The sequence below is a fragment of the Aptenodytes patagonicus genome, chromosome 1 (assembly GCF_965638725.1).
Source record: "Aptenodytes patagonicus chromosome 1, bAptPat1.pri.cur, whole genome shotgun sequence".
Lineage (NCBI taxonomy): Eukaryota > Metazoa > Chordata > Aves > Sphenisciformes > Spheniscidae > Aptenodytes > Aptenodytes patagonicus.
In genome coordinates this window covers 24,332,580-24,357,174 of record NC_134949.1, presented here as the reverse complement: position 1 = coordinate 24,357,174, position 24,595 = coordinate 24,332,580, and the positions used below count along the sequence as shown (strand labels likewise).

The 24,595-nt window shown below is 42.7% G+C and overlaps 1 protein-coding gene and 1 long non-coding RNA gene across 2 annotated transcripts; one reads left to right on the top strand and one right to left on the bottom strand.

The window, feature by feature from the left end:
- Positions 1-1,522: 1,522 nt before the first annotated feature.
- GPR37 (G protein-coupled receptor 37) lies at positions 1,523-16,327 on the bottom strand. Its single transcript, XM_076329718.1, has 2 exons — positions 15,623-16,327; positions 1,523-4,453 (listed from the first exon to the last, which is right to left on the bottom strand). Exons 1-2 carry the CDS (start codon positions 16,325-16,327, stop codon positions 3,635-3,637), a joined length of 1,524 nt encoding a protein of 507 aa, XP_076185833.1. The 3' UTR covers positions 1,523-3,634.
- A 1,225-nt stretch (positions 16,328-17,552) lies between these two features.
- Positions 17,553-24,044, top strand: LOC143155671 (uncharacterized). The gene is made up of 2 exons (XR_012994449.1): positions 17,553-17,699; positions 22,280-24,044. It is a non-coding gene; the product is annotated as an uncharacterized LOC143155671 (long non-coding RNA).
- The last annotated feature ends 551 nt before the right edge of the window (positions 24,045-24,595 follow it).

Below are 24,595 nucleotides of genomic sequence, written 5' to 3'. Positions count from 1 at the left end.
GCTGAGCAAGTCACTGAGGTCATTTAAGGGTAGGAGTTATTTAAGGTTGGATGCAGGAATTTATCTTGGAAGGGGTAAAATAAGAGATTTCTTCTAGCTGAGCAATATTTTTCAATAATTTACCATTTGTACTTTCGCCTACACAAAGATCATATTTTTGATACAGGTCATGAAACATGATCTCATTGGAGATACTGGAACTCATACTAGAGTTTTATGGTTTTTAATTTCTTAATGGGACCAGGGCTGGGATGATAAGTGTTAATGTATTAAAGATTTACATACCTGAGAGGTATAAGGCTTTCCTACTTCACAATCTGATTTTGCATTCCATCACTCTTCTTTTATGTTGATCACCCTGCTCTGCATGTTTCTCTGTTATGTAAAAAAATTAAATCCTTGCCGTAAACATTTCCAAATCTTCATTCAGCAGTCCATTAAACGTCCTCTTGTTAATAGACAAATGTCTTACAGAAGTGGATTCAAACAGACAGAAATGGCTTCTAAGAATATTAAAGAAAGTAAGAAAAGCAAACACCAGGAAAATTTCAAGAGTTCAGAGCATCAGTCCCAAAAGTAGAAAGAAAAGCAATGCCGTACCCCATCTGTAACAAAAGGAATCATTTATCATGACACTTAAATGCATTAAACAAGCCACGCCTGCATCAAAATGGCTGCAACAATGCAAACCTGCTAACGTGGGATTAGTTTAACCACTTTAGAGAACAAATTAGAATAAAAGGGTGTCTTGCAGGTCCAATTGCTATGGAGGTCCAAGGCAGGGGGGAGAAATAGCTGTGAAAAGTGCTCTTTCAGCAGCAGAAAAGGCAAGGTTACACTGGGTACAAAGAAGCCCCGCTGAATACAAGGCTGGAGAACACTGAATACAAGGCTGGAGAATGCTCCACCACACAAGCAGGAGCGTTATTTCCAAACACAGCATTATTGATCTTCAAATTCTACCTTCTCCAATGACTTTTTAAATCTCTTTTTTGCTGATTTTTTTTTCCCCAGTAGGATTAGCATACACATATTGTGGAAATGTTTCAATAGAGAAGCAAACTGCACCACTCTGGGACACAGAGCATTTAACCTGGGAGCGAGCAGCATTCCTTGGCAGAGCTTACAAGTATCCACTGCAGACTGGAAAGCTGGAAGCACCTAACGTCCAAGGCAATTGGGGACTTTTCCTGCCCCAGTGCAGTCTTGCACCCAAATTAGTGAAATGTCATAATCTAATATTCCCAAGTAATTTCTATATTTCCTTCTTTAAAAAAAAAAAGTGCTTCCTCCCATCCTGCTGTTCCTTTCTCAGGTCCTTGAGCCACTGCTTATGCTGGGACTGAAAAGGCAGCTGAGAGTTCAGCAAGCAACATGATGAAGGAACAAAAAGGGAGGTTTCATTCCCATTCTTTATAAATATTGGCACCTAAAAAAGAGGAATAGTACAAATCAAGATGTAGCAATGAGAATATGTATTTGAGGAGACACAGGCACCACAGTGAGGAGATTTTGTTTTTATCTTTTCTCTTTAATACCTTCCATAGTTTATTGAATGTAATCAAGCAATGTGAAGTCAATGACGAGTTTATAAAGAAGGGACAGTTCTCCCGACTTCAGAAGTGATTGACCATCTTACAAGATGATTTTTAAAACTTAGGTACTTTAGCAAGTCCTAAACAGAAACACATATTTAAATTTAGGCCTGTGCCTAAAGCAGATTGCTTTGCCAGGGTCCAATGTCTGAATCAAAAATCAGAAAAAGAACTCAAGTGCACATATATATTTGGATTCATATCCAGATTAATTAATTTCAACTGCTTTTCAGCTGAAATTTTTATAGGTTAAAATGGTAATGAAAAATAAGAAATACTGCTTGCCCAAGTGGATACAAAGATTAAACATATTAAGTCCAGACTCTACAAATAAAAAATAGACTCCTTTCCAGAAGTTACAGCAAGTTCTTTAACATATTTAGAGGCAGGTATTGGGTAGCAAGACTATATCAGTTACAGTCACTGTTAATTTCAAAGGACAAATGCATGGAATTTCACTTCTGCACATACTATTGCAATTATATTATTTATTTAATTAGTATTAAAATATAAGCTAATTATAACAAATTCAGTTCCTTAGCACGTGTCTACACTTCAGCCTGCCGCCCAGTGTAAATATGAGCCAGCTTGCCTGCCAAGAACAGTCTGTCTACTTCAGCCAAGAAGTGGGGCAAATAAGCTCTGCTGGTACAGATAGGCACTTTCCAGTCTCCAACCTGGCTTGCTTATAACAACTTTAGATTTTACTATCTCGCACTGCTGCTGGCAGTGTTGACATACCCTCATTTTAATAACTCTGCGGACAGCAAGAAGCCATCAGCAAAACACACCGTGGTTCTCAAAACCAGCTTCAGAGCTGTGAGCTGCTAGTGAATGGCAGTCTCTGTGAGAGCAGCATGATTTATAATCGGTATACAGAGGCCCCGTGATTAATATTCATGCTACACATCCCAGAATAAATAGGAGATGCCATTCTGATCCAAAGCCCTCTGAAATTGATGGAAATCTTTCCATTGACTGCAACGGGCTCTGGGTCAAGCCCCAAGCATCCAAGTGTGTTTATACCTTTTAAAAAAGAAGGAATTCACTCTGCACATGTTTCAGTCCCTCACATTTATTGTCAGCAAACCTCTGGCAAAAGAATGCCTTCCTCTGCAACAGGACTCTCACTGAAGCCAGTAGGAGCTATATATACAGAGACTGAGGACAGACTCTTGATGTAAAACCAATAACAAATTGGAAAGAAACTTGATTTTGAAACCACACAAGACAAAATTTAGTGAGAAAGCAAATCTTTCTTTGTAAGAAGTACAAAATAACTCAAGTTTTGTATACCTGCAGGTTAAGAAGGAAATTTTCAATGAGGCACATTGAACCTTTGCAATATACATTAAAAAAAACACTCATGTAAATCTAATACCATTATAACCATCTTCCTTAAACACTGTAATTATATCCTCCAAGGGTAAGTACATGAATGGTAAATTAAAGATGCCATTTAAATTATTTTATGCAAAGCAAAGATTTTTTTACTTATTAAAGGAATTTAATACTACTTATAGGTGTCCTTGTTAAATGCAGATTGACAGTGAAGTTAAAGAATAAAACCTCATTTATTTTTATGCTAGTTTATAAATTTTCTGAAGTCCAAGTCCTCTCACAATAGTTTACAGTAATTGGATTAAAACTATCTTCAAATACTTTCCACCACATCTTTTACATGAAACATCTCGCAAAACCCATGTCTATATAATCGTTTTACAGTGATTATCAAAAAAATACTATGGAATTAAATAAAAGTGGATTGTTATGGATTCTCCTCCCCAAACAATAAAATCCTAGCACCATACAAAATATCATGATTTAAAACTGAGTGCTGGCTCTCCTTCTCTCTCTTTCTTTCATTTTAATAACCAAACAAATTATTTTCCAAAGCATGACTGTTAATATGCAGATTGGTTTCCAGAGTAGTTTTCAAAAATATTTTTTTTCTTGCATTTTGCTTCAAGAAGAAAAGTATGAAGTAAAAAAAAAAAAGAAAAAAGAAACAGATATGGGAAATAAAGTCCTAAGGTCAATTAACAGTGAGTCCCCACGGAGGCAAAAGTGGACATTTCGCGACGGATGGTGCTGAAAGGGGAGAGCTCCAGTTCTGTGGTGTACTCATTGTCATTGTCATCACTTGTCACTGTTGAAGACTTCTGGATGCATTCATCACAGCAGCAACAGCAACACTCCATAAAGGCCCGGCTGAAAGGTTTACAGAGACAGAAAAGGAGAACTGGGGTAACACAGGACTTAAAGAACAAAAGGAACTGACTAATGAGATGGAGGAGGTCCATAGTCTGCCGAGAGACCCCTGTGGACATGTAGGCAGTCACAATGTTGCAAATGTTTTCAGGAATGATGCAAAACCCATATAAAATGGTCAAAGCCACCACTGTACAGTTCATCTGACTTTCCAGCTGAATTTGTCGCTTGTTCCCCCTCGTGCAAGCCTTTTCCGCCCTCCTGATTTTCCTCGCTGTTACCAGGGAGCAGGTAATAGTGAAAAGGGTAGGCAAACAAAAATAGCAGCCGAAGTACCACCAGAGTCTTGCCCCATCGTAAGTGAGAGCTAACACGTAGATGGTGTCAGGTAGCGCGGTGGATATCTTCACCACGCACCGCTCCCCCGGTGGGCTGCCGCTGTATTCGGGGTCCTCCTTTGCCAGCTGGCGCAGCACAACCTCTGGCAGGGCCAGCAGCAGCGCGCCCACCCAGATGACAGCCAGCTTGGCCGTCGTCGAGGTGCAGTTCTCGATCATCTCATAATACATCTGCACGTTGGTGGCAGCACGAAATCGGTCGATGCAGAGGGCGCACAGTGTGAATGTGGTGACTCCGAGAGAGGCTACCTGGGAAGGAGAAAAGGGAATGCAAGTTAATACAGGTACTGTCTGGGGGGAAAGGAAAAAAGGAAAAAAAAAAAGGACAGCTACAAGGGTACAGTCCATTTTTCAGTGGAGAGTGGGAAAACTTCATCTCCTTCAAAAGTCCCCTGGTCCCCTGTTGATGGCAGTCTTCTTAGAGACAGAAGATGAAGGCCTGAACTCACTCAGGCTGAAGAGGGAATTAATTTATTGTACATGGGATGAAGGCTCTTACCATTGAGCTGTTCTCTGGAAGAGATTTATACTCTTTCATAGTTAAAGAAAGCTCAATTTGTACTCTGAAACACCAGTCAAGTCTAGCCCCTTAACTGACAAAGGCAAAGGAAAACCTAGTTTAGGGGTATCAGTGTAGGAGACAGTTAAGGACCATGGTGCCGAGCACCATCAAAAGAAGCATCACAGACAGAACTTAGCTTCCAGTGTTTGCATCCAGCATGCATCTCAAAAGAGTACGTCCTTCTGTTTTTCTGCCTACAAGTATTTATTTCAGCTTGGTGTCATCCTCTCCTGGAGGCCTATGCAAGCATCTGTGCAACAGTGAGTGGAAAAAAAATTGAGGAATTGACCAATATATAAAACTAAACCTCTCCCCCCCCTCCTTTTTCTAAGGGGTGTTTTTCAGAAAGATCAGTTCCACCACAGGGGTTGGAATTTAAGTCAAAAGGGGAGAGATGGGAGAGTATTCCTTCAGCAGAAGTATGAACTTACGCCCACATCACATGTTCATCAAGCATGTAGGGGATCACAACATTGAAACCTTCCATATCTACAAAATTTAGGAATCCTGCGGATTAGGCATCTACTGAACGGAGTAGGATCCAACAACTGCTTTTGTGGACTTAGGCTTTTAAGTGAAATTTTGATGGGACGTAGGCACATAAAGTCATCCCGTACTGTGAGTTCAAAGAGACTGTATCTGAAATCTTCAGACTTCCAGAGCCTGTGCAAAACTGACCTTTACTATAATAGTTAGGCTTTAATAATCTATCTTCAACATTTCATTTAGAAAAAATTCACAGGAAAATCTAGGCTTAATTTCGTAGGAAACAACATCCTGTGGGAGAGTGTACTGCAGGCCAGGAGAAATGGCAGAAGTATCATTGTTTATATGATTTAAAGATGGATTGGACAGAGCTCTCAATTATATACTGTAAGGAGCAAGTACAGAGCAATGCATGTTCTCTAGCTTTAACAGCCATCATTCTGTGCATGAATAGAAATCTTGTACTGTCATGAAATATAATTTCCTATCATTTTCTCCTGTTTATAATTAAATTTCCTAAAAATAAATTTGCAAGAAGACTATATACATTTTGGGATAATCCTATTTCCAATAAATTAAACTTCAGTTCAAATTCAAAGCAGAACTCCCATTAACTTCAATTGGAGAAAGATTAGGTGCCCTGTTGCATTCTAATTCATTTATTTTCTTGGGTTTGCGTGCTTGTGTTATGCTGAAAACGTGTTGATGCAAAATAAAAGAAACTGTTAAATAATATTCCTAATAAATATAAAGAATGCTTGCTCTTATCATGAATAAACCACGTGTCTGTGCAATTAACTGGGAAATCTAGGGTAATATTAGGCAGTTCACTATAATTTTGCTTACCCAAATTTGATGTGCAATGATACATTTAAATTTCATATAGGTAGACTAAAAAAAATATTTTCTGATTTCCACCATAATTTTGAAATATTCCTGTTTATGCATCTCTTGTAAAAAGTTCTGCAAAGATAGATAGTACAATTATGCACAATTATATAAATGTATTATTAATTTTGGCCTTCAGTATTTAATAGCCATATCAGATTGCTAAAATTGAATATCACTGAAAAATATTAGGCATTTGGGATTAGAACTGTCAGGCATTGGCTTAGTTGGGGAATTCTTTGAAGCAGCTTCCTAAAAGATGGAATGAGTAAGATGCAATCTCTTACTAATTAACTTGCAGGAATATTTAATGATGACAAAGCAGTTACTGTAAACATTTTTAATAGGCAAACCTATTGATTTAGGAAGTTAAACTGACAAGATTCAAAGAAAGCTTGGTAAATACAGCAAAAAATAAAAACAATTAAGGAAAAATTACAGTTACAGGGAAATCTTAATGAACAGTGATAAACTTAGGTGATGAAAGATAATTTTCATGTATCACTGCTGAGAGTCAGATTTTTAAATTCAAGATGAGCAACTTTGTTTCCAAAACATTTAAATGTGTGTGCAGTCTTCAAATTCCTTAGAGTGACAGCAAAACCTTTAGCCAGAACATCCAACATGAATAACAAAAGGGTCAGGACTCGGCTCTCTACAATTACGGGAGACAGGGAAATAACCGAGGTTCAGGAATGAATAGGAATTGAAATAAAAATCAGCAGAACAGAAGAAAATCTGAGGTTTTGTGCATTAACATTTTCTCTCTCAGCTCTTACATGAGCCGCTCCCCCCGCCCCCAACACACACGCCTTTATTGCTTTACCATTTCATTGCAAACAGGCTGTTATACAGTGGCCAAGACATTAAAACTCTGGAGTTGTTAAGGCTGGACTAATGAAAGAAGACAAGCCTACCATGAACAAACATAACCTACGGGGTTCCTGTCACATTAATTGACCAACAACTTGGAGGTTTAAGACAGTGAAATAGAGCAAGAGGAAACAACTAAGAACAGTTGAAGTCGGCTTTGAAAATACTCCTGTGGATTTACTGATGAAACAAGCTAAACAAAGCTGGTGTTTCTCTGGAACAGGCAATGGTTTCCTATTTTCTGTAGATTAACAGAGTTAGTGATGCCATGGAAAAGCTTGCAAAAAAACAAACAAACACTCCCAAGCAGATGAACAGGGATTCACTCCAGCTGACTTGCTTAAAGGCAGTAGAGCAATTTAAGGGTCTGATTACTTGCCCCACATGGCAGACTATGAGTAATAGCCAGCAAAATTAATGGGTGCTGCTCACAACCTATGTGGGTGAGAATTGGGACATGCATTTTGCGTGTTCATGCAATTTTAGTTTAGGGGTGTTTCTTCATACCAGTCATACTAATAATTAGGGTTAAGCTGAAAACATGGAAGAAGCCAGAGGAGTTTCCTTTTTAATCTGTTACATTGCCCTGAAATAACCACAGAACAAAGATAATTTGTTTGATGGGGAGTAGGTAAAGGACAAATTAACAAATCCTAAAGTGGTGTGAAGCTGCATGGAGTTTAATGGTGCTGCTCTTGTTGTAACAGCTGAGTTTCTGATATGCTGATATGCTGTTGCAGTCTTAATTCCAACAACATGGCAGGAAATGAGGCAAGGCAAGGGCGAGTCAGGCTCAGTAGTTTTTGATCATCACTTAGTTGTCTGATTTATTTCCATATGGTCCCTATGAAGATTCTCTTTCAGTCTCTAGACATTCAGGATGACACCAGTTTACATCTTTCTCTTACTAGATGATATCAGAAAAGTCCCCAAGTTTCTAACTGAACGACCAGTGAGGAGGTGGTGAAGTAACCCCTGCTTTGAGGAGGTGCCCACCCTATTTGGGCAGAGAACCACTGTTGAAGGGATTACCAGGTACAGCATACACACACAAAAGAAGACATTATTGTTACAAGAGAGTCTCTTAATACTGTTGCTCCTTTAAAAGCATTGACAGGGATGTTAGTGGGCACCGTGATGCTCCTTCAAGACAGTGCATAAACCTTTGGTCATTAGCTCACCAGCTGTTAGTCAACTGTGTCAAAACTCATTTGGGGAACTGAGGCCAGAGAGAACAACAGTAAACTCAGGAAATGCTCAGCTTAATTGCATCAGTTCTCCTCTCCGTCCCTCCAACATACCCATTCCCCTTTCACGGACTTTAACAATTACCGAAATGTTCCCAGGCCTTCCCTGGCCTGTCCTACTTCTTCTCCTGGCTGTGGTCCCACAGCTCTTGGCCCTGGCCTCTAGGCGTAGAGCCTCTGGCTGACCAGGGAAGCAGCGCAGATGTAGTATGGTGAGCAATGCCAGTGGAAATAAGACTGAATTCTCTCTCACTAATATCTGCGTGACTATATAAAGGTAATGAAAACAAAACCAGAAACGAGATCAGAAAAGGTGACTTGGGTGAAAAGGTCATCAAAGACCAAATTCTGTGAGTGAATATAAAAGAGAGGTTAGGTCACTCAGTCCAGTAAGACGAAGACCAAGAAGTGATATTGCTGCTATCTACAAATAAGTCTATCTTGAGATACAAAAGTTACTTAAGCCGAAGGACAGTGAAAATAACAGAATGGGAATCAACCAGCCATGAGCAACTCGAGGCTGGAAATGAGAGGGACCATTAATCATCTCAGGCAACATGTTCTCGTGCACGCCTTCTGATGGAGAAGTGAGGGGAAACAATGTAGACTGAGTTTATATGGAACAAGATAAAATAAAGGAGTTATAAGAAGTGGCTGCCTCTACCAGCTGAAGCTGGATTTTCTAAGACAGAATATATTTTATGTTGATAACACAGAGTTTCTTAAACTACATGGCACTCTTCCTTCCTTTGTTACAAAGCAGGATTTTCCCGTTGTTATAGGAAAGCTGAACTACAGAAAAGGTTGATGACTACTAGCCAAGCCATCTCTGAACTCTCAGTTGCACCCTGTAGACTCTTTATATCCATTCCTGTTATATAAATGACTAATTTTTTTCCTCCAAGCCATTATAGTTTATCATCTTATTATGGCTGTTCTATATCCACATCAAACTTCATAGCTTTAGAGCATGTTAATGCAACAGACCATGGTGGTTCTTGCAGACTTGTTAGTTTTGCCTAGGATAAATAGTTAGTACAGACTGCAATACTTTTTTTTGTGCTACTCTACACTTACAGTACAGAGTCCAGTAATAAGACTGGACTACTGCAAAATAAAAGGTCATCCCGTTGCAAACAATTATTTAATTGCTTAAGTTTATCTAGATTTCTGGTTTCTGTTTTTTCAATTAAAAACAAAAACAAAAACAAAAACAAACCCAAAACCAAGAATGACAGTCATTACTATAAAAGAACAAAAATAAGTAAATATAATATCTCTATATTTCTTACATGAAGTGCTATTAAATATTAATGGCTTTATGTTTTAAAATAGGTAAGGGTCACTCAGTTAAAACACTACCGTGGTGTGGCAGAAGTAATTCAGTACCTAAGGAGTACTGGGGCCAGGGTACCCCTCTGACATTAGCAATTAGCTTAAGCATCCTGGATGAAAATCTATGTCACCTTAATTATCTAAAAGACAGAATGGTAATTCTGGAAACTACTATCATGGAGATGTCCTACACACGTGGAACAACGGGTACAATACGGTTGTTTCCTTTGTAGTACTATCAACATTCAAATCAGGGAGACATAGAGCACATGTGCTTTGTGTGTTTCTTATCCTTCTGTATATCCTAAGAGTAATAGTGTTCAGAATCAGAATCCACTTCCAAGAGCTGCTCTTGAATTCTGTTGGAAGCAGAAGCCAACCAGACCGTCAGGGCACTGGAAATACTCATTAGTACACCACATGCTTATCCAGAGGGTTGGGAAAATCACAAAACACAGAAGGATTTAATTTTTGTTCATTTTCCTGTTTGCAATCTACCATGATACCATATACATAAATTTAATTTACTTTTTTTTTTCTTTTTTTTAAATAAATGAGTGCCATTCTCCACGGAGGATCAAATTCTCATCATGTTACACAAGGGACTCCTGCACTAATTCTTAATATTAACAACATGGAACTGCTGCTAAAAATCTGCCTCTTCCTCCTTTGCAGGCAAAATCCTGTCATATGGAGAAATGACATCCCAGTGCTCATAGTGGAGTCAATGGTGATAGCAGATGCTGCCTTTTTCTCTCCACACATATGTAACTTAAATATTACCGACCCAGTTTTAAACCTAGTCTGACAGAAATTCATTTCCATGCTGAAATGCCACATGCAAAGTTTAAGCCAAAAGCAAATTTTTATGGACAACTTATAAGCCCCTAAGGACAGGGTTTGCAGAGGAAAAAAAGATTGACAGAACAGCCAACATGGCAGCTACCATCATCATGCTGTAAATGCCTAAAGGGTGGAGATATATTAACACTTCTGTTTTAAATAATTATTTATTGTGTGATAAGTGCTGAAGATATTTTGCTCAGTAAAAGACACATGTAGCCATTGCCCTAGAAAACTCTCAGTGAGAAGCTTTGAAACTGCAAACCTCTCTGACGATCTTTGCCTACGACCCAGAGGACTTACTGGAGGTTCAGGAGCCTAGCTTTGACTAGAGTCAAAGAAGAGATGTAAAGAAGATGCCGCATAACAAAAGACACAGAAAAGACAGATAATACACAGCTTTTATAAACTCCCATAAAAAATGTATTTGCTTCCCTAAAGTGCAACTTAAAATAAGGATATCTTCTGACAGCTTTAGAACAAGCAGAGAACGGCCACTTTCTTTGTGCCTCTCACTTGCCTCTACCAAGTAAAAGAGAGAAAGGGGAAATGCCTCACCTCAAATTGTCCCGGAGGGTCAGCTCCAGGGAAAGAGTAATTCGTATTCCAGGCCAAATCAATCCTTATGCTTTCCGCTAAGAATACTAATCATGATAGCTTTCCTGAGCTGGAAGTTACCCACCAGAAAAGGAGTGATGCCACAAATTGATTGCCAAAAGCACATGCAGAGACTGGGCATCATATTTCAGAGGCTTTCATTGTCAGCCTGCTCCAGAGTGAAGCCAGTCTCGTATGCATGATATGGTCCAGATGAGGACACCACAAACTTTGTCTTTCTCTTCTTTGTGGGGGGTATGAGGGGCTCATGTTTATTAGCACTGAGTGCAGGGCTGAGTACCATCACTGGCCTCAGAAACTTCTTGCTCTGTGCTGGACTGCAAAGGATGGTAAATCAGCCTCTGCAAACCCTCATTCTAGACCGTTCCCCTATTCTAAATCCTTACTCCACTATAAGTAGCTTGTCTCAACCTGCCAGCATAGAAAGTGATGCCTACTTCCAACGACCCCCCTCAAACTCATCAAGCTTCTAGCATAACCTCCAAGAGCAGAATGCACACAACTCAAGCAAGCTTCCTTTTAAAGCCCAAAAGATAGTTTCTAGTCCTAGTTGACACAATCCATTTGTCATCTTGAGCAAGCTGCTCTGGGCCTTAAACAACTTACTTAACCTCTTCACTATTGGCTTCCAGCGTTAAAATAAAAAATAAAAATGCTTCTTCAGAGGACTGTTATATTTAACACCTGTGAAATATTTAGAAGCACAGTAAAACTACTGATTTTGTCTACATCCACACTTCTTTCTATTAAAGCCTAGCATAAATCTGTAAGTAGGGGAACTGGAACTATATTTTTCTGTACTCCTTTTTTTTTTTTCTTTCCCCTAGTCCTTTTGCTGAAAAGACTGGGTGTGCTTAAACAAAGAGAAAAGGGTTCCACGTTGGCAGGGCTTGTGGAATAGAAATTAGCCAAGGTCATTGTCTTGGTATTGTTGTTTACCCTATATCTCCTGATTCTGAGCAATACTGAGAAAAGTATATGGAACACAACATAAACACAGTGTACAGGTAAACACTTCAGGCACGCGTGCCTAAAGCTAAACTTCTGAACCATCTGCAGAAAAGTGGCAAAATTTCAAGAACTGCTGAGCAGGGGATTAAAACTGCGAAGGAGAAGCTCATCTCCACACATCCTTATGGGCAGAGTAGCTGCCCCAGTTGTTCTAATTCCCTTCTCAGTTCCCCCTCAGTGCATTCAAAACTGCTTCTCCAGGACAGTGCTATCATCAGGGTCAAGTGAAGTTCTTGGTGGAGATAATTTCATCCACTTCTACTAACCATCTGTCTTTCTAGCTTTGTTCTTTAGTAGTTTTACTCTCATCACCTAAAGACCTTGTGAGAAGCACAGAATTAATTTACTCAGTTTCTTCCTCAGACATGTGCACAGCATTCCTTATGCAAGCATAGCCATGACATAGTTTTAAAAGGTAGTTAGAAGTGGCCAAACTGTGATGCAATATATGGCTGAAATGACTGCTTAATGTACTTGGTCACAGCAGATCTTTATTAGGTATGGAAAAACTGCCCTTTAAATTAAATACTGTGGAGACCTTCCACTGCTGGAAGCTCAACATTTACCTATACAAATGTGCTTGAAGATATCATAAAACATTTTCCCCAGACTGTGTGCATATGTGTTATCACTGGCAACAGATGCTTTGTTGAAATTCTGCACAATACCCATTAAACAGCACAAATGAAAAACAATTGGCCACAAGAGGCTAAACTAAGAAAACTCAAGGTTCCTCACTGGGATCACTCGAAACCTTCAAACACAATACAAAGCATGCTTGAGTTATGTTAAAATGCTGTGATCACCATATCACTTGCTCTGGATAATCAGACATCCCCGGTTGCCTAGTTCTGAAAGTACAAACTGGAATGACAGAGGGTGCAGCCCAATAAGGGTCTTTGATGCTTGAAAATGAGATATTTCTGGATCTACAACTCTGGGTGAGACACGTAGCTCCCTAAACAGCATGTGAGGAGAACTGGCATACAAAAAAGAGTGCAAAGCATGGAACAGAGAGACACTTAACAAAACGCTGGGCTAACTTACAGAAAACACAGACAACAGCTTAAAATTTGTCCATCTTCAGGAAGATGCTTCTATTTGTATTCCGTGAAGGTCTGGAAACCTCTCCTGAAGATAGCTGTCTACAGCTTTCCTCTCAAGGAGCTAAGAAGGCTTCATCTTTCTCCCATTGTGTGCGAAGGGGATGAGCCTGCCCAGGTGAGTTACGAGGGAGAAGACAGTGTCGTTCACCTGCCAGATGAGCGCACTGCTGTGAACAATCCTTGACAGAGCACGGAGCGGCAGCTACTCACAGGGCAGATTTCACGACATGCTCCACATCTGCATTGCTCCTGGTGGTGTCAGTGCCACTGTATAACAGCTGTGAGGTTTGAACAACACTTGGAAAGTGGCAAAACTTTGCTCTAAGTCCATCCTCCGTCTCAACAGGCTCAAATCCTGATTTCTAGGACAGTGTCCTCCTCGCCAAGCTCAAGACAAGCTGTGGAGAGGCACAATCCACTAGTGGTGTACACTATCTGCCACTCATGGCTTCAGTCTACAGAGGGGGAAATCCAGCCTTTTACTCACTGCTCCCAGGGTGATGAATATACTTTACATACATGAGTATTATATTTAAAGACTACTGAATGAAAGATATACAATCCTGGGAGCAACACAGAACCCCAAGGATATATCTTTTTACATCTGTACCTCAGATATAAATTAATTAAATTTCCTCAGGGACAGGGAGAATGTTTCACTTTTAGATGCCAGTAATAATTAAGCCCAAGACAGGCACCATGCTAGTGGTCCATCACGACTGGATTGGTGTCAGTTCTTGAGTAAGACTTCAACTCTAGACATCTACAGAACTTTAAAGTGAAAAAATAAGGTGTCATTAAAGTATAAAGGGGGGATAGCAACAGCTGAATGTTTTTCAGGATTACAGTTCTGAAGTTCGGCAACTACATTTCAGATAAGCTACTTTCAGTTTGACAAACTCTTTAGTGCCCAAAGCTGCACAGCATAAGCAACTAATTATGAAGAATAGCGTGGCCATGAAAGTAATTTCAATTACTGATCTTTAATTAGAATCAGCATTACAAAGAATAATTTCTATTTTGTATGTGGATGCACCAAAAAAAAGGTGAAATGTCACTATAGGAAAGTCTTGCAAACACTTAAACTACACTAGCTACTTTAATTGAAATGGTTACACTTTAACTGAAACAGTACCACTTATTGGTTAACACAGTAGCCCCAGAACCCAATTCAGAAACTTTAAAAGCTCCTAGTACTATCGGTTTCTCAACAAATACATATTTACTCCTTCATGTCTTCTTAAATGCAAATCGGTTAAGTGTGCTCGGAGTTTTTCAAAGGTAGTGGTATACCACTGGCCTTGAATTCATCTAAGCGTAGCACAGCTCCACCCTTTGTCCAATACCACCGGTAATAAAGTGTATCACATACGAAAGAAGTGATAGCAATTCAATGGCTACACACGCCATACATCTTTATGAACACTTTCTTAAAAATATCGGTTGACAGTTAGTTATGTATTACCGTGTACCAATGTGCTGTCAAAACTGATATTCTGTGCATTAATAACAAGTTGGGATTTTTTTCTTTTCTTTTTCTCAATATCTCATTCTTAGCACAAGAGAATCAACAGTTACTTCCTCAGCTTTCAGTTACAGAATAATGTTGAACGTAAGGTTTTGTGAATGCAGCAGAGCCAGCCAGAGCCAGCCAGAATTACGGGCTACCATCCTACCAACAAGCATCAGCGTTCAGTTCCAGTAAATAAATAAAGCGGACAACCTGAACGCTGCCGGCAAGACTCTGGCCAGCTGGCTGAGAGCTTCTTTGACAGAGCCTCTGAACAGCTGCCAAGAAGCTGCAATTTAAGTGGAGCCGGGGTCATTTTTTTTTAATAAAGATAAGCCAAAAAATAAGTGTGAGATTTGAATGCTGAAGTATAAATTAAGAGCACATAAATGACGTTGATGGTCCTTTTTACGATCACCTTCTTACAGCCTATCCCCAGTCACCCCCTCCTTCCACTTTCCTGATTCACTTCAGGAAAACAAGAAACGTAAACCAAAAGACTTGAGATTTAATTCTGAGAGGATTCTTCACCTTTCAGGATCACAAGGAGCAAGGAAAGTTCGGCAGAACTCGCGCGAGTGGAAGGAAAAGCTAGACGCGCTCAGCCCGAGGCTACAGAAATCCCGATGCTGCTGCACCTGATGCGGCCAGAACCTCTTCCATCACCGCGGGGCCGGGCCGGGGCCAGGGCCCCGCTCTGCCTCAGGAGCGCCCGGGGAACCCGGACCACGCCGCACCTGGATGTCCCCGGGCCGCCAGCAACGAACGCGGGCAGCGCCGGCCCCGCGCGTAGCTAAGGCCGGCGGCGGAGACGCGACGGGAGGGGTGCTCGGGGGCTCGCGTCCCCTCGGGCGGGCGGGCGGGCGGGCGGGAGCGACCGGGCCGCCCGGGGGCTGGCGGAGGCGCACGGGCCCGCGCATCCCTACCCACCGCCATTACCTCGATGTACGGGACGATTTTGCAGGAGAAGTCTTCTAGGAGCCACTTCTTGGTGAGCTCCTGGAAGATGACCAGCGGCAGGCAGAAGAAGACGATGAGGAAGTCCCAGAAGGCCAGGTTGGCCAGCAGGGAGTTGGAGATGCTCCGCATGTAGTAGTTGTGGCAGACGATGCACATCACTGCCATGTTGCCCATGATGCCGATGCCGAAGATCACCACGGAGAGGCACATGACGGCGTAGGCGCCGTACGACTCCTCGGTCAGCGGGTAGAAGGGGTTGCGGAGGCGGGCGCGGCGCCCCGTGGCGTTGCCGCGGCCACCGGCCTTGCCCTCGCCGCCGGCCGAGCCGTTCAGGGGCAGCCAGCGGGGGCCGCCCGCCGCACCCCTCCCCGCCGCCGCGCCGGCTCCGCGCTCGCTGCTCCGCGCCCGCCGCCGCTCGGCCCCCGCCGCCCCGCGGGGCGCGCAGATGCCGCCCGGCCCCGCCGCTCCGCCGGGCGCGGCGTCGGCCCCGCGGAGGAGGGCTCCGCGCCCGGGGAGAGCCGCGGCCGCCCGCCGGCCCGGGGCGAGGGGCGTCGGGGCTGGCGGCGAGCGGGAGCGCTGCGGGGGCGCCGGCAGCCCGGCGGCCGCGGCGGGGGCCAGGGCGCAGGCAGCCCAGGCGCCCAGCACCTGGCAGAGCAGGGCGAGGGGAGCGCGGAGGGGCTGCATGGCCGGGAGGCGGCGGGGCTCACCCGCTCCCCTTCAGAGGCGACGGCCGCCCCGCTCGGCGGGGCTAGGAGCGGGAGACATGCCCGCCCGGCTCCCGGGGACAGCCTGCCTAGCCGGGGCGGGAGCAGCCGCGACGCCGCTGCCGCCGGAGCGTGGCTCCCGCTGCCGCCGGGGTCCGCCGCGGGAAGCGGCCGGCGCTGGGGGCGCGGCGAGCGGAGCAGCGGGGAGGCTCTTCTTGCCACCTCCCGGGGCAGACTCGGAAAGTTGTGTCGCAGTCCCCGACGCGCCGAGTTAATGTAGCAAGTGCAGCGCCGGGAGGACCCCCCTCCGGCGCTCCGCCCTTTCCCGGGACCGCTGCCTCCGCGCCAGCAGTCGCACCGGCCTCGTGCTGCCTATTTACATCCTCCCGCCGCTGCGGGCAGTTGGTGGCTTTATTGGTGAGGAAAGGTCCCTTGTGGAAAACACCTTCCCTCTCCGGATAATCGCAAGCACTAATTCCTCCTCTCCAGCAACCTCGGAGAAAACAGGTTGCTGCGCGCAGCTCAGGGTGTTTAAGAGCTTTGCAAAACTCTTGCCGGGATTAATCGCCGCGCCGCCTAAGCGCTCGCACCACGGCGGAGAGCGGCGACAACGGCAAAGTTGCTGGCGGCGCCGGGCGGGCGCGGCGCCGGGCGGGCGCAGCCCCGGGACCGACCCCTCGGGGCTGCTCCTGCCTCCCGAGCCGTGCGGGCACCAGGAGAAGCGGGGCGGCAGCCGCGGCCGCCCGGGCAGGCAGCGGGTGGGCGGGGAGCAGCGAGGCGGTCTGCGGCGGGCTCCGCTCCTGCTCCCGGCTCCCCGCGGCTCCGGCCCCGCTCAGCCCGGCACGGCTCGGCTCGGCTCGGCTCCGCCGCGGCTCCCGGGGGCGCGCCGGGGAGGCGGGCGAGGAGCTCGGCGGCCCGCAGTGCGCAAGCGCCGCCCGGCGGCGCTGCGGGGCCGACCTGCTGCCCGGCCGAGGCCGAGGCGCCGCCCGCCCGCCGGGGAAGCCGGGCGGCGGGGCGCGGGGAGGGTGCGGGGCCAGCCGAGCCCTGCCCTCCCCGCCCGCCCTCCCGCAGCCTCTCCGTGCGGGGATGCGCCGGCAGAAGCCACTTCCCCGCTGCCCGCCGCCCCCGGGCGTCTCTGCAGCCTGCCGGCTATCCCCACGCTGCTGCCAGCGCCCCGGTCTCAGGGTCTGGCCGCCCGCCTCGGCTCGCGGATGGCAGCGGGGCCGGGGGGAGCGATAGGCGAGCGAAGCGCCTTGCTCCGGTACGGGGAGTCTCCACCCCGGCACGAATCCCGGGCGACGGGAATAGAGGGTGAGAGGTGATGGGGCAAGCTGTCGGCGTCTGGGTGGAAGGTGAGGAGAGGTTTTACCAGCCCCTGAGGGCACCTTGCTGTAGGGGGCAGAGGGCACGGTTGGGGGGGGGGAGGATGGGGTGTTCCTATATGAGAGCGCAAAATGAAGCACAAGGGTGCCGTTGAAGGAGATGGCGTTCAAAACGTCACCCCCCGCAGCTGGACAGCATCAGAAGCGTCTCCACGTACTTTCAACGCCTGGAGAGGCAGGTCTATGTTCCTTTCCTGTTTTGAACATTTGTGTATGGTTTCGTTTCTTGGCTTTGTACAGTCAGATAAACTTCGCAGCTCTTTCTCCTTGGTTCTCTGATTTTTATTTAATTCAGGTGATTTCTTAGCTTGCCAAAGTTCGATACAATAAATATTTCACTGTAAGTAGCCTTAAGGATTCTCTATTGCCTTTGTTTCCATTTTTAAGAGTTTTAGTGTAGCTTATTCCCAACAGGTTTAAAAGTTTCTAACTTTTCCCATAAAGCAGTTTGAGAACCTTTCTTTCTCCCCCTCAAACGTAACTGATTTGATATAAAGATCAGAAATTTAGTCAAAGCTACCAGAGCTCCCCGGTTTAGGGAGAGAAATCAGGACTGTGGATCTAATAGTCCTGTAAATTCTTTTCTTGCGGGCCAGTTTTTAAAGTCTTGCGATCCCAAGTATGCTTGCAGGTTGGGGCCCCGTCTTTTTTGTATTAATGATCAACAAAGAAAACCATGTAAATCTACAGTAATAGAAAATACACATCACATACACGCATAAAACCAATCTATCAGCTGCAACAACAGAGACAAGATTAGTACCACTTTTTCTCAATGGGGTTGAATCAAGCTGTAGTGTCGAAAAGATCCTTTCGTACGAATTGTTAATTATTGTTTGTATGTAAAAACACAGCTGCACAAATTCACCTAGCTGGCAGAAAGGTAGGCTTTACATGAAGGTACACACTAGGCTGACCTTGCTGTCAACAGAGAGAGAAAAGTGCCTTCCTGAGGTCATTTATCTGATATTAATGACCAACGTGTGTGGTATAAACAGCTGTCTGGAGGTGCCGCTCGGACACATCTACCCTAGAAGGAGCTTAGAAAATAATTTTGGATGAAAAATTTAACCTTTCAATGGCTAAAACTAGTGAGTCCTGTCCCATTCAAATCTAGGTGTAGTGCCGTTCCCCTGGCTGTGACGGTTACCCAGAAAACACATGAACAGGACAAATGGAAAGCTTTTCCTTTTCCTGAAACTGTTCTCTCACACAGGTAGGTGAGGTGTGATTGTGGGAACCTTAAGGCGTTTCTAAGCTTACAAGAACAAGTGTGGTAAGTTAGGCACCACTGTGTTGAATGTCCCTTAGTATAAGTCAAGCCATTTTATTCATCATCTTCCTTAGCAAGGTAAGTGTCATCTCATGGAGTTAAATGATCAAGCTGATTTTAAGACTTCCTAATAAATAATAAGTTTTATCTAATAAAGATATCTATGAATAAAAAAAACCCCAACCTACCAGGAAAAGAAGAGAATGGTAAATATATTTAACCTTTTTTTCCCTTGTATTTTTCTCCCATTTGTTTCTTCTGAGCTCAGCTGGTGTATAAAAGGAGTTAATGATGATAATGAGCTTACATTTACTGCGCCTTTCTTCCTGAAGAGTCCCAAAGGGCATTACAAACAGATATGATAAATTCACTGCTTGTTCTTAAAGGATACTGAGGAATATTGCTTCTGGCTTTTATATGGAAGGAGCAGGCAGCAGTTAGCAGACATATTGCCCTTCTGCATACTTCTGCAAGAAATATGGATCACGAAGAAGAAGGTTAAGCAGTGTTTGGTTTACGTCACTGATCCTTTAATGGTGAGATAAGAACTGAGTCGCGCATAGGTTTTCCAGTGTCAGCATTCCACCTGCTTTATAATAGAGAAAATTGATCTCTAAACACAAAAATTCTCATAAATTATTATTCTCTGCTTACATTTTGTCACATTTCTCTTACTTCATTAAGTATTTGGCTTGTTACAAAGAACAGCACATACAAAAAAATTGGATTCTGTAGCTTGTAGCCATATAACCACCTTGCCTGGAACGGAGGAGCTTGTTGTATTTATGTAGGCGTGATGGAAGTGTTCTTCTGGGCTTTTGTCTTGTTGAAACATTTACATCAAAGGGAATCAGAGGAATGATATTTCCCAGAAGTTTCTTATCTCACTGAGATGTAGTTTTGTGTAGAGTTAGGTGTATCTGCATCTCACCATAATTACCTAATTCTGCCAGTCTAAAAAGGCCCTCTTTTGCTGGCTTTAAAAACAGTTAATTTGCCATTATGATAGTACCGTTTACTATTGCTGCCCTGTTAGATGCTGAAAGTTAGTGCCTGAAGGTTGTGTTTTCCCAGTTTCTTTGGTCTCAAATATTTAATTGAAATTTTGCTGCAGCCCATATAGTTTCTGAGTTGATTTTCTCTGGGGAGGGGGGGTTGTTGAGGTTTTTTTTTTGGGGGGTGGTGCATATGTCCTGTGTCTTTGAAATACTTTTGGTATTTTTTATGATAAGATCTTCCTTTATGATAAAGCTCCTATTCTGTCATATTCTGATACAGCCTCCAGTTCAGTCAGGCTTTCACAACTCATAGTGTGCTTCTCTTCTAAAGGACTTGTACATGTTTTGACAATCTTTCTACAAATTCATGCATCAGCCTAGAAAGAGTCTCACAAACCACAAGCAGACGTTTATATTTATAACACATTAAAAAAAAAGAAAAGAAAAGCATTTTTCTCTGTTAGATGAGGGAACTAAAATTCAGAGATGTTTTTGCAGCCAAAATCTATGAAAGGAAAACCAATACACATGTTCTTACATGAAAAAACCCAGAAAATTATGGAATTTGAAAGGTTTCCAAATACATTCATTCTTTTTGGTAGGTGTTCTATGACATTTCAACTATGATAAAGAAATCAATAGGCTTTCAATGCCTGCAATGTTGGTTTTTTGACATCTCCAGTATTCATTATCTGAATAAGTGATACTCCTAGCCTGAACGTGTTACTGTGTTGCAGCAAGAAGGGATTATTGTTGTCCTTTTTACCTCTCCTCAGGGTTCATATCAACAGTTCGTCAATGAAGAAGAAAAAGAGTATATTTCCAAAATAACATCTGTTCTTTTTTGGTTTTAAACTATGGTGTGCTCAGCTACCTTACACTCCACTCTCCTTCCTCGTTTAGGCAAATGTAATAGGGCAACTTTTTTCCTATAGAAAAAAGACTGATTTGTTTACGCTGTCTTCTTACATCTCACTGGGTTTTGATGTGTATTACCTTGTCATAAAAGTCTGAGTTCAGAGAGAACATAATTTCTGCAATGTGGTGTCATTGAGATTTTTATTCCAGACTGACCAAAATCCCCTAATCAATGGAAGGACTTTTGTTGTTGAATTCAGTTGCATATATGGCTGGGTCAGGCCCTGTACTAATAAATAAATGTTGAAAAGTTTGAAACTGAAATTCAAAAAGGAATTCAAAGTTTAACGATAATATTGGGAATTTCTCACAATTACTATTCTGATTCTGCATTTATTGACGTCCATTAGGAAAGCTTATGATGACTCCCGAATATAGATCGCTATTCCTGTTTAGTTTCACATTTTAAATTATAATAGTTTTCTTTTTAACCTTTCTCTTTTGCTGAAGTTTGAGTTCTGTTTTAAAGGGCAAGCATCAGTGCTTGTATCACATAGTCCAAATAGATTTGTTGTTTAAGTTATCCTTGTTTTGAAAGATAAGTATCAGCAACCCTTCTATTACTATTAGTAATAAAAAGACAAGTGATCTATATTACATGGAAAACTAAAATGTGGTTGATACTTGCATTGCTGCTTTTCTGTCCTGTTTTATCCAAAAGGCAGAACAACATATAGACTATCTAACAACATCGATCATTGGAAAGAGATGTCATCAATACTTTTTTTAAGGTGGATTGCTTGGGGAATAAGTTATATTTATATAATGTGGAGCTATGGGAAAGAGTATCTATTATTAGTGACTATCCTTGATAGACCATAGATTAAGACAATGAGGGTGAAGCCACGTGAGTCACGTCCATCCACATCAAATCGTTCTATTTCAGTCTCTCATGTTAGCATCATCCCTTTTACCTGTGTTCATCTTCACAAGGTTCTGTGCAGAAAGTGCTCAAACAGATAAAAGGTCTCAATAAGAGGTGAGATGCAAAGACTTCTTTTTTTCTTTGCCTGGCTATGAAATTCAGACCAGGGGAAAAAAATAATAAAACCTTTCCTTTTTAAAAGTTTATCCAAGATTTTCACTCTGTAATCGGTAAGAAATGTAGAAGGGCAATAAAAGTCTTATGGACACAGGTTAAACCTTTACAGACTTTTAAAATGGTAGCTGGTGTCAGCTTTCAACCTAACTGATTTTTCTAAAGTGCCCACCATGGTGAAATTCTTTTGATCATTGCATTTCAGAGAATTCTTAGATATTTGTTTGTTTGGTTGGTTGGTTTTTGTTTGTTTTTTGCTAGCTGCTTTATACAAAATATTTTTTCCTATACTTACCAGAGCCCTTTTACTTTCCCCATGCAGAAAAATGGCCATGGTCCTTCTCACTTTCTTGATCTCCAAGTTTGACTATTTCAACTCATTTGGATTGGAGCCATAAACCCTAAAAAACACAAACTAGTATTCAGAGCTTCAAGTCAGTCTGCCCTTGTGATACAGATAATCACCTGGAACATTGCTCCGGTTATTCACTGCTTGCCCTAGTTTGTTATTTAATGCAAAACTGAAGTTCAAGGGAAATTAAGACCTGAACTGTGGTGACTTCTAAGTTGTGGTCCATGACCTAAGGAAGATCTGTGAGGCCATAGCACAGCTGGTCTGGAGAACCTGATGGAAGAATGAAAGCTCCACCGTTTCCAGTTGAAACTGTGCTGAGAAATTCTGAAGAGTTGGCAGTAGTTCATAGATCCAAAAGGTTTTGGAAGCACTGCTGTCCTTGGGGTGGCCCAGATTGCCCAGCATAGCAGCACCTCCTCCAACCCCCCCTGCTGTCCAGCCCAGAGTGGGCGATAACATGTATCTCAGAGTGGCAGAGGCAGTTGAATGACATCTCGGTTGTTGGTTTTAAGCAGCCAGTGCAGCTGTAAAGAGAAATGAAGAAAATGAGGGGAAGGGGAGTTGAGAAAGACTCTGTGAAGGACAAAGAGGGAGAGGAGTCAAGAAGGCTGACAGAAAAAAAAAGTCATGAGTGAGGAAGAAGGGATTCTCTTGAGAGAATATGAGGAAAACAAGAACAGCTTAAGGAATAAAATGGAGAGGGAGAGCCTATGGCGTAGAGACTGCCTCATCCCTTGAAAGCATGGAGCAGACAACTTTAGTTTAGTTGTCCCTAGCTCCTGTTGTTACCTCCCAGTGTTGTGGTCTCCGTCTTTCCCTCCTGCATGCATCTCAAGATTTTTCTCTAGTTTGGAATGCTAAAATGTATTTAATTGTAAACGCTTAAAACCTTACGTTTCCTCCATGCACAGGGGATTTTCTCCCTTCCTGTACCACGTTAAACTACTAAATATGCAGCGCAAACATACATTAGCTTTTGTGTCCAATGAAGTGCACTCCAAACCCTCATATGTATGCTGCCCTCCGTTCCTAACAGTGAGTGTAGGCCATTGCTTTGCCTGTACAAGATATTTGTTTTTCTGCTGTGGGCTGTCCCTTCTCCAATGCAGTAGCTTGCTGCTGTCTTTTTAAGTTGGTTTTTTTTTTATAGTTAGACCTTAGTTTGTTATTTTCTACCACTTTAACATTACTCTAACTGTAGTTTCATCTGCAGAGATCATTTACATGCTGTTTACCTTTTCTTCCATCTTATTAATGAAGTTATTAAAACAAGAAACAACTTTATACCTTGCAGTAGACCCACTGCATACTTCCCCACAACTTAGTGCAATCCGCTGCCATTTCTCATCAGCCAGTGTTTGTGATCCCTCAACCTGTTTTCAATTTACATGACAATGTTTACATCCAGAGCAATTTGAATTCGTTTTGGGAGATTTAGTGAGACACTGTATTAAATCCTTTATTAAAATCACGCTGTGTATCTTTCATCCAGGATTTCTGCAGTTCTATCAAAAAAGCAATCATGTTTTCTTGGCACGACATGTTCCTTATGAACCCATGCTGCTTATTGCTTATCGTTCCATTATCCTTTGAATGTTTAGAGGAGTGTTTTGGGGTTTGTTTTTTTCCCGTTTATTTTCTTTTTCCCCTCAGCAATTGTTCTGTTCTTTTGCATTACAGAATGTGCTTGAAATTAGACTCCTTGTTTAATAAACCACCTTTCTTCTCTTTATTGGTGTTTGAGGCTATACTTGCTATGCTATATGACTTTTCAGAAATAACTTTTGAGGGCTTAGTATTTTCAGTGTGTACTCAGAGTTGCCTTTAACCTGGACTAATTGGCTGGATACAGCTGTTTTTCTTACTTGTGTGCTATCAACAGCAATTTTTTATTTCTCGTTTTCTGTCAATAAGAACAAATAATAAATACATGTATCTGAGAAACATGAGTTTTGCCCACCTGTCTCCTACCAAAGTAACCCCACTTTTGGGCTATGTTTGCATTTATTTTATGTCTTTTAACAATCCCCTTTGGTATCATTAACTTGTTCTTGGCTTTATCCTGAAAGCCATTGAGCACTTCGACTATGGTCTAACGAAATTGTAAGAATATATTTACATTTCATCGCTGAAGTCATCATGCAGCTTTTTTGGGGAATATTCATACATTCAGGTTCAGCACAAGATTTTATGCTTTGCTGTTGCTCATACAACTCATCTTCTATGGTTCATCTTTTCCCTGAATACTAGCCCACTCTGTATATTTTGCTTTCTTTTTCATAA

Excerpts from the sequence above, each read along its gene's own strand:
- GPR37 (XM_076329718.1), bottom strand. The coding sequence starts at position 16,327 with ATGCAGCCCCTCCGCGCTCCCCTCGCCCTGCTCTGCCAGGTGCTGGGC. Across the intron at positions 4,454-15,622 it reads AAATCGTCCCGTACATCGAG|GTAGCCTCTCTCGGAGTCAC; the intron begins GTAATGGCGGTG and ends TCTCCTTCCCAG.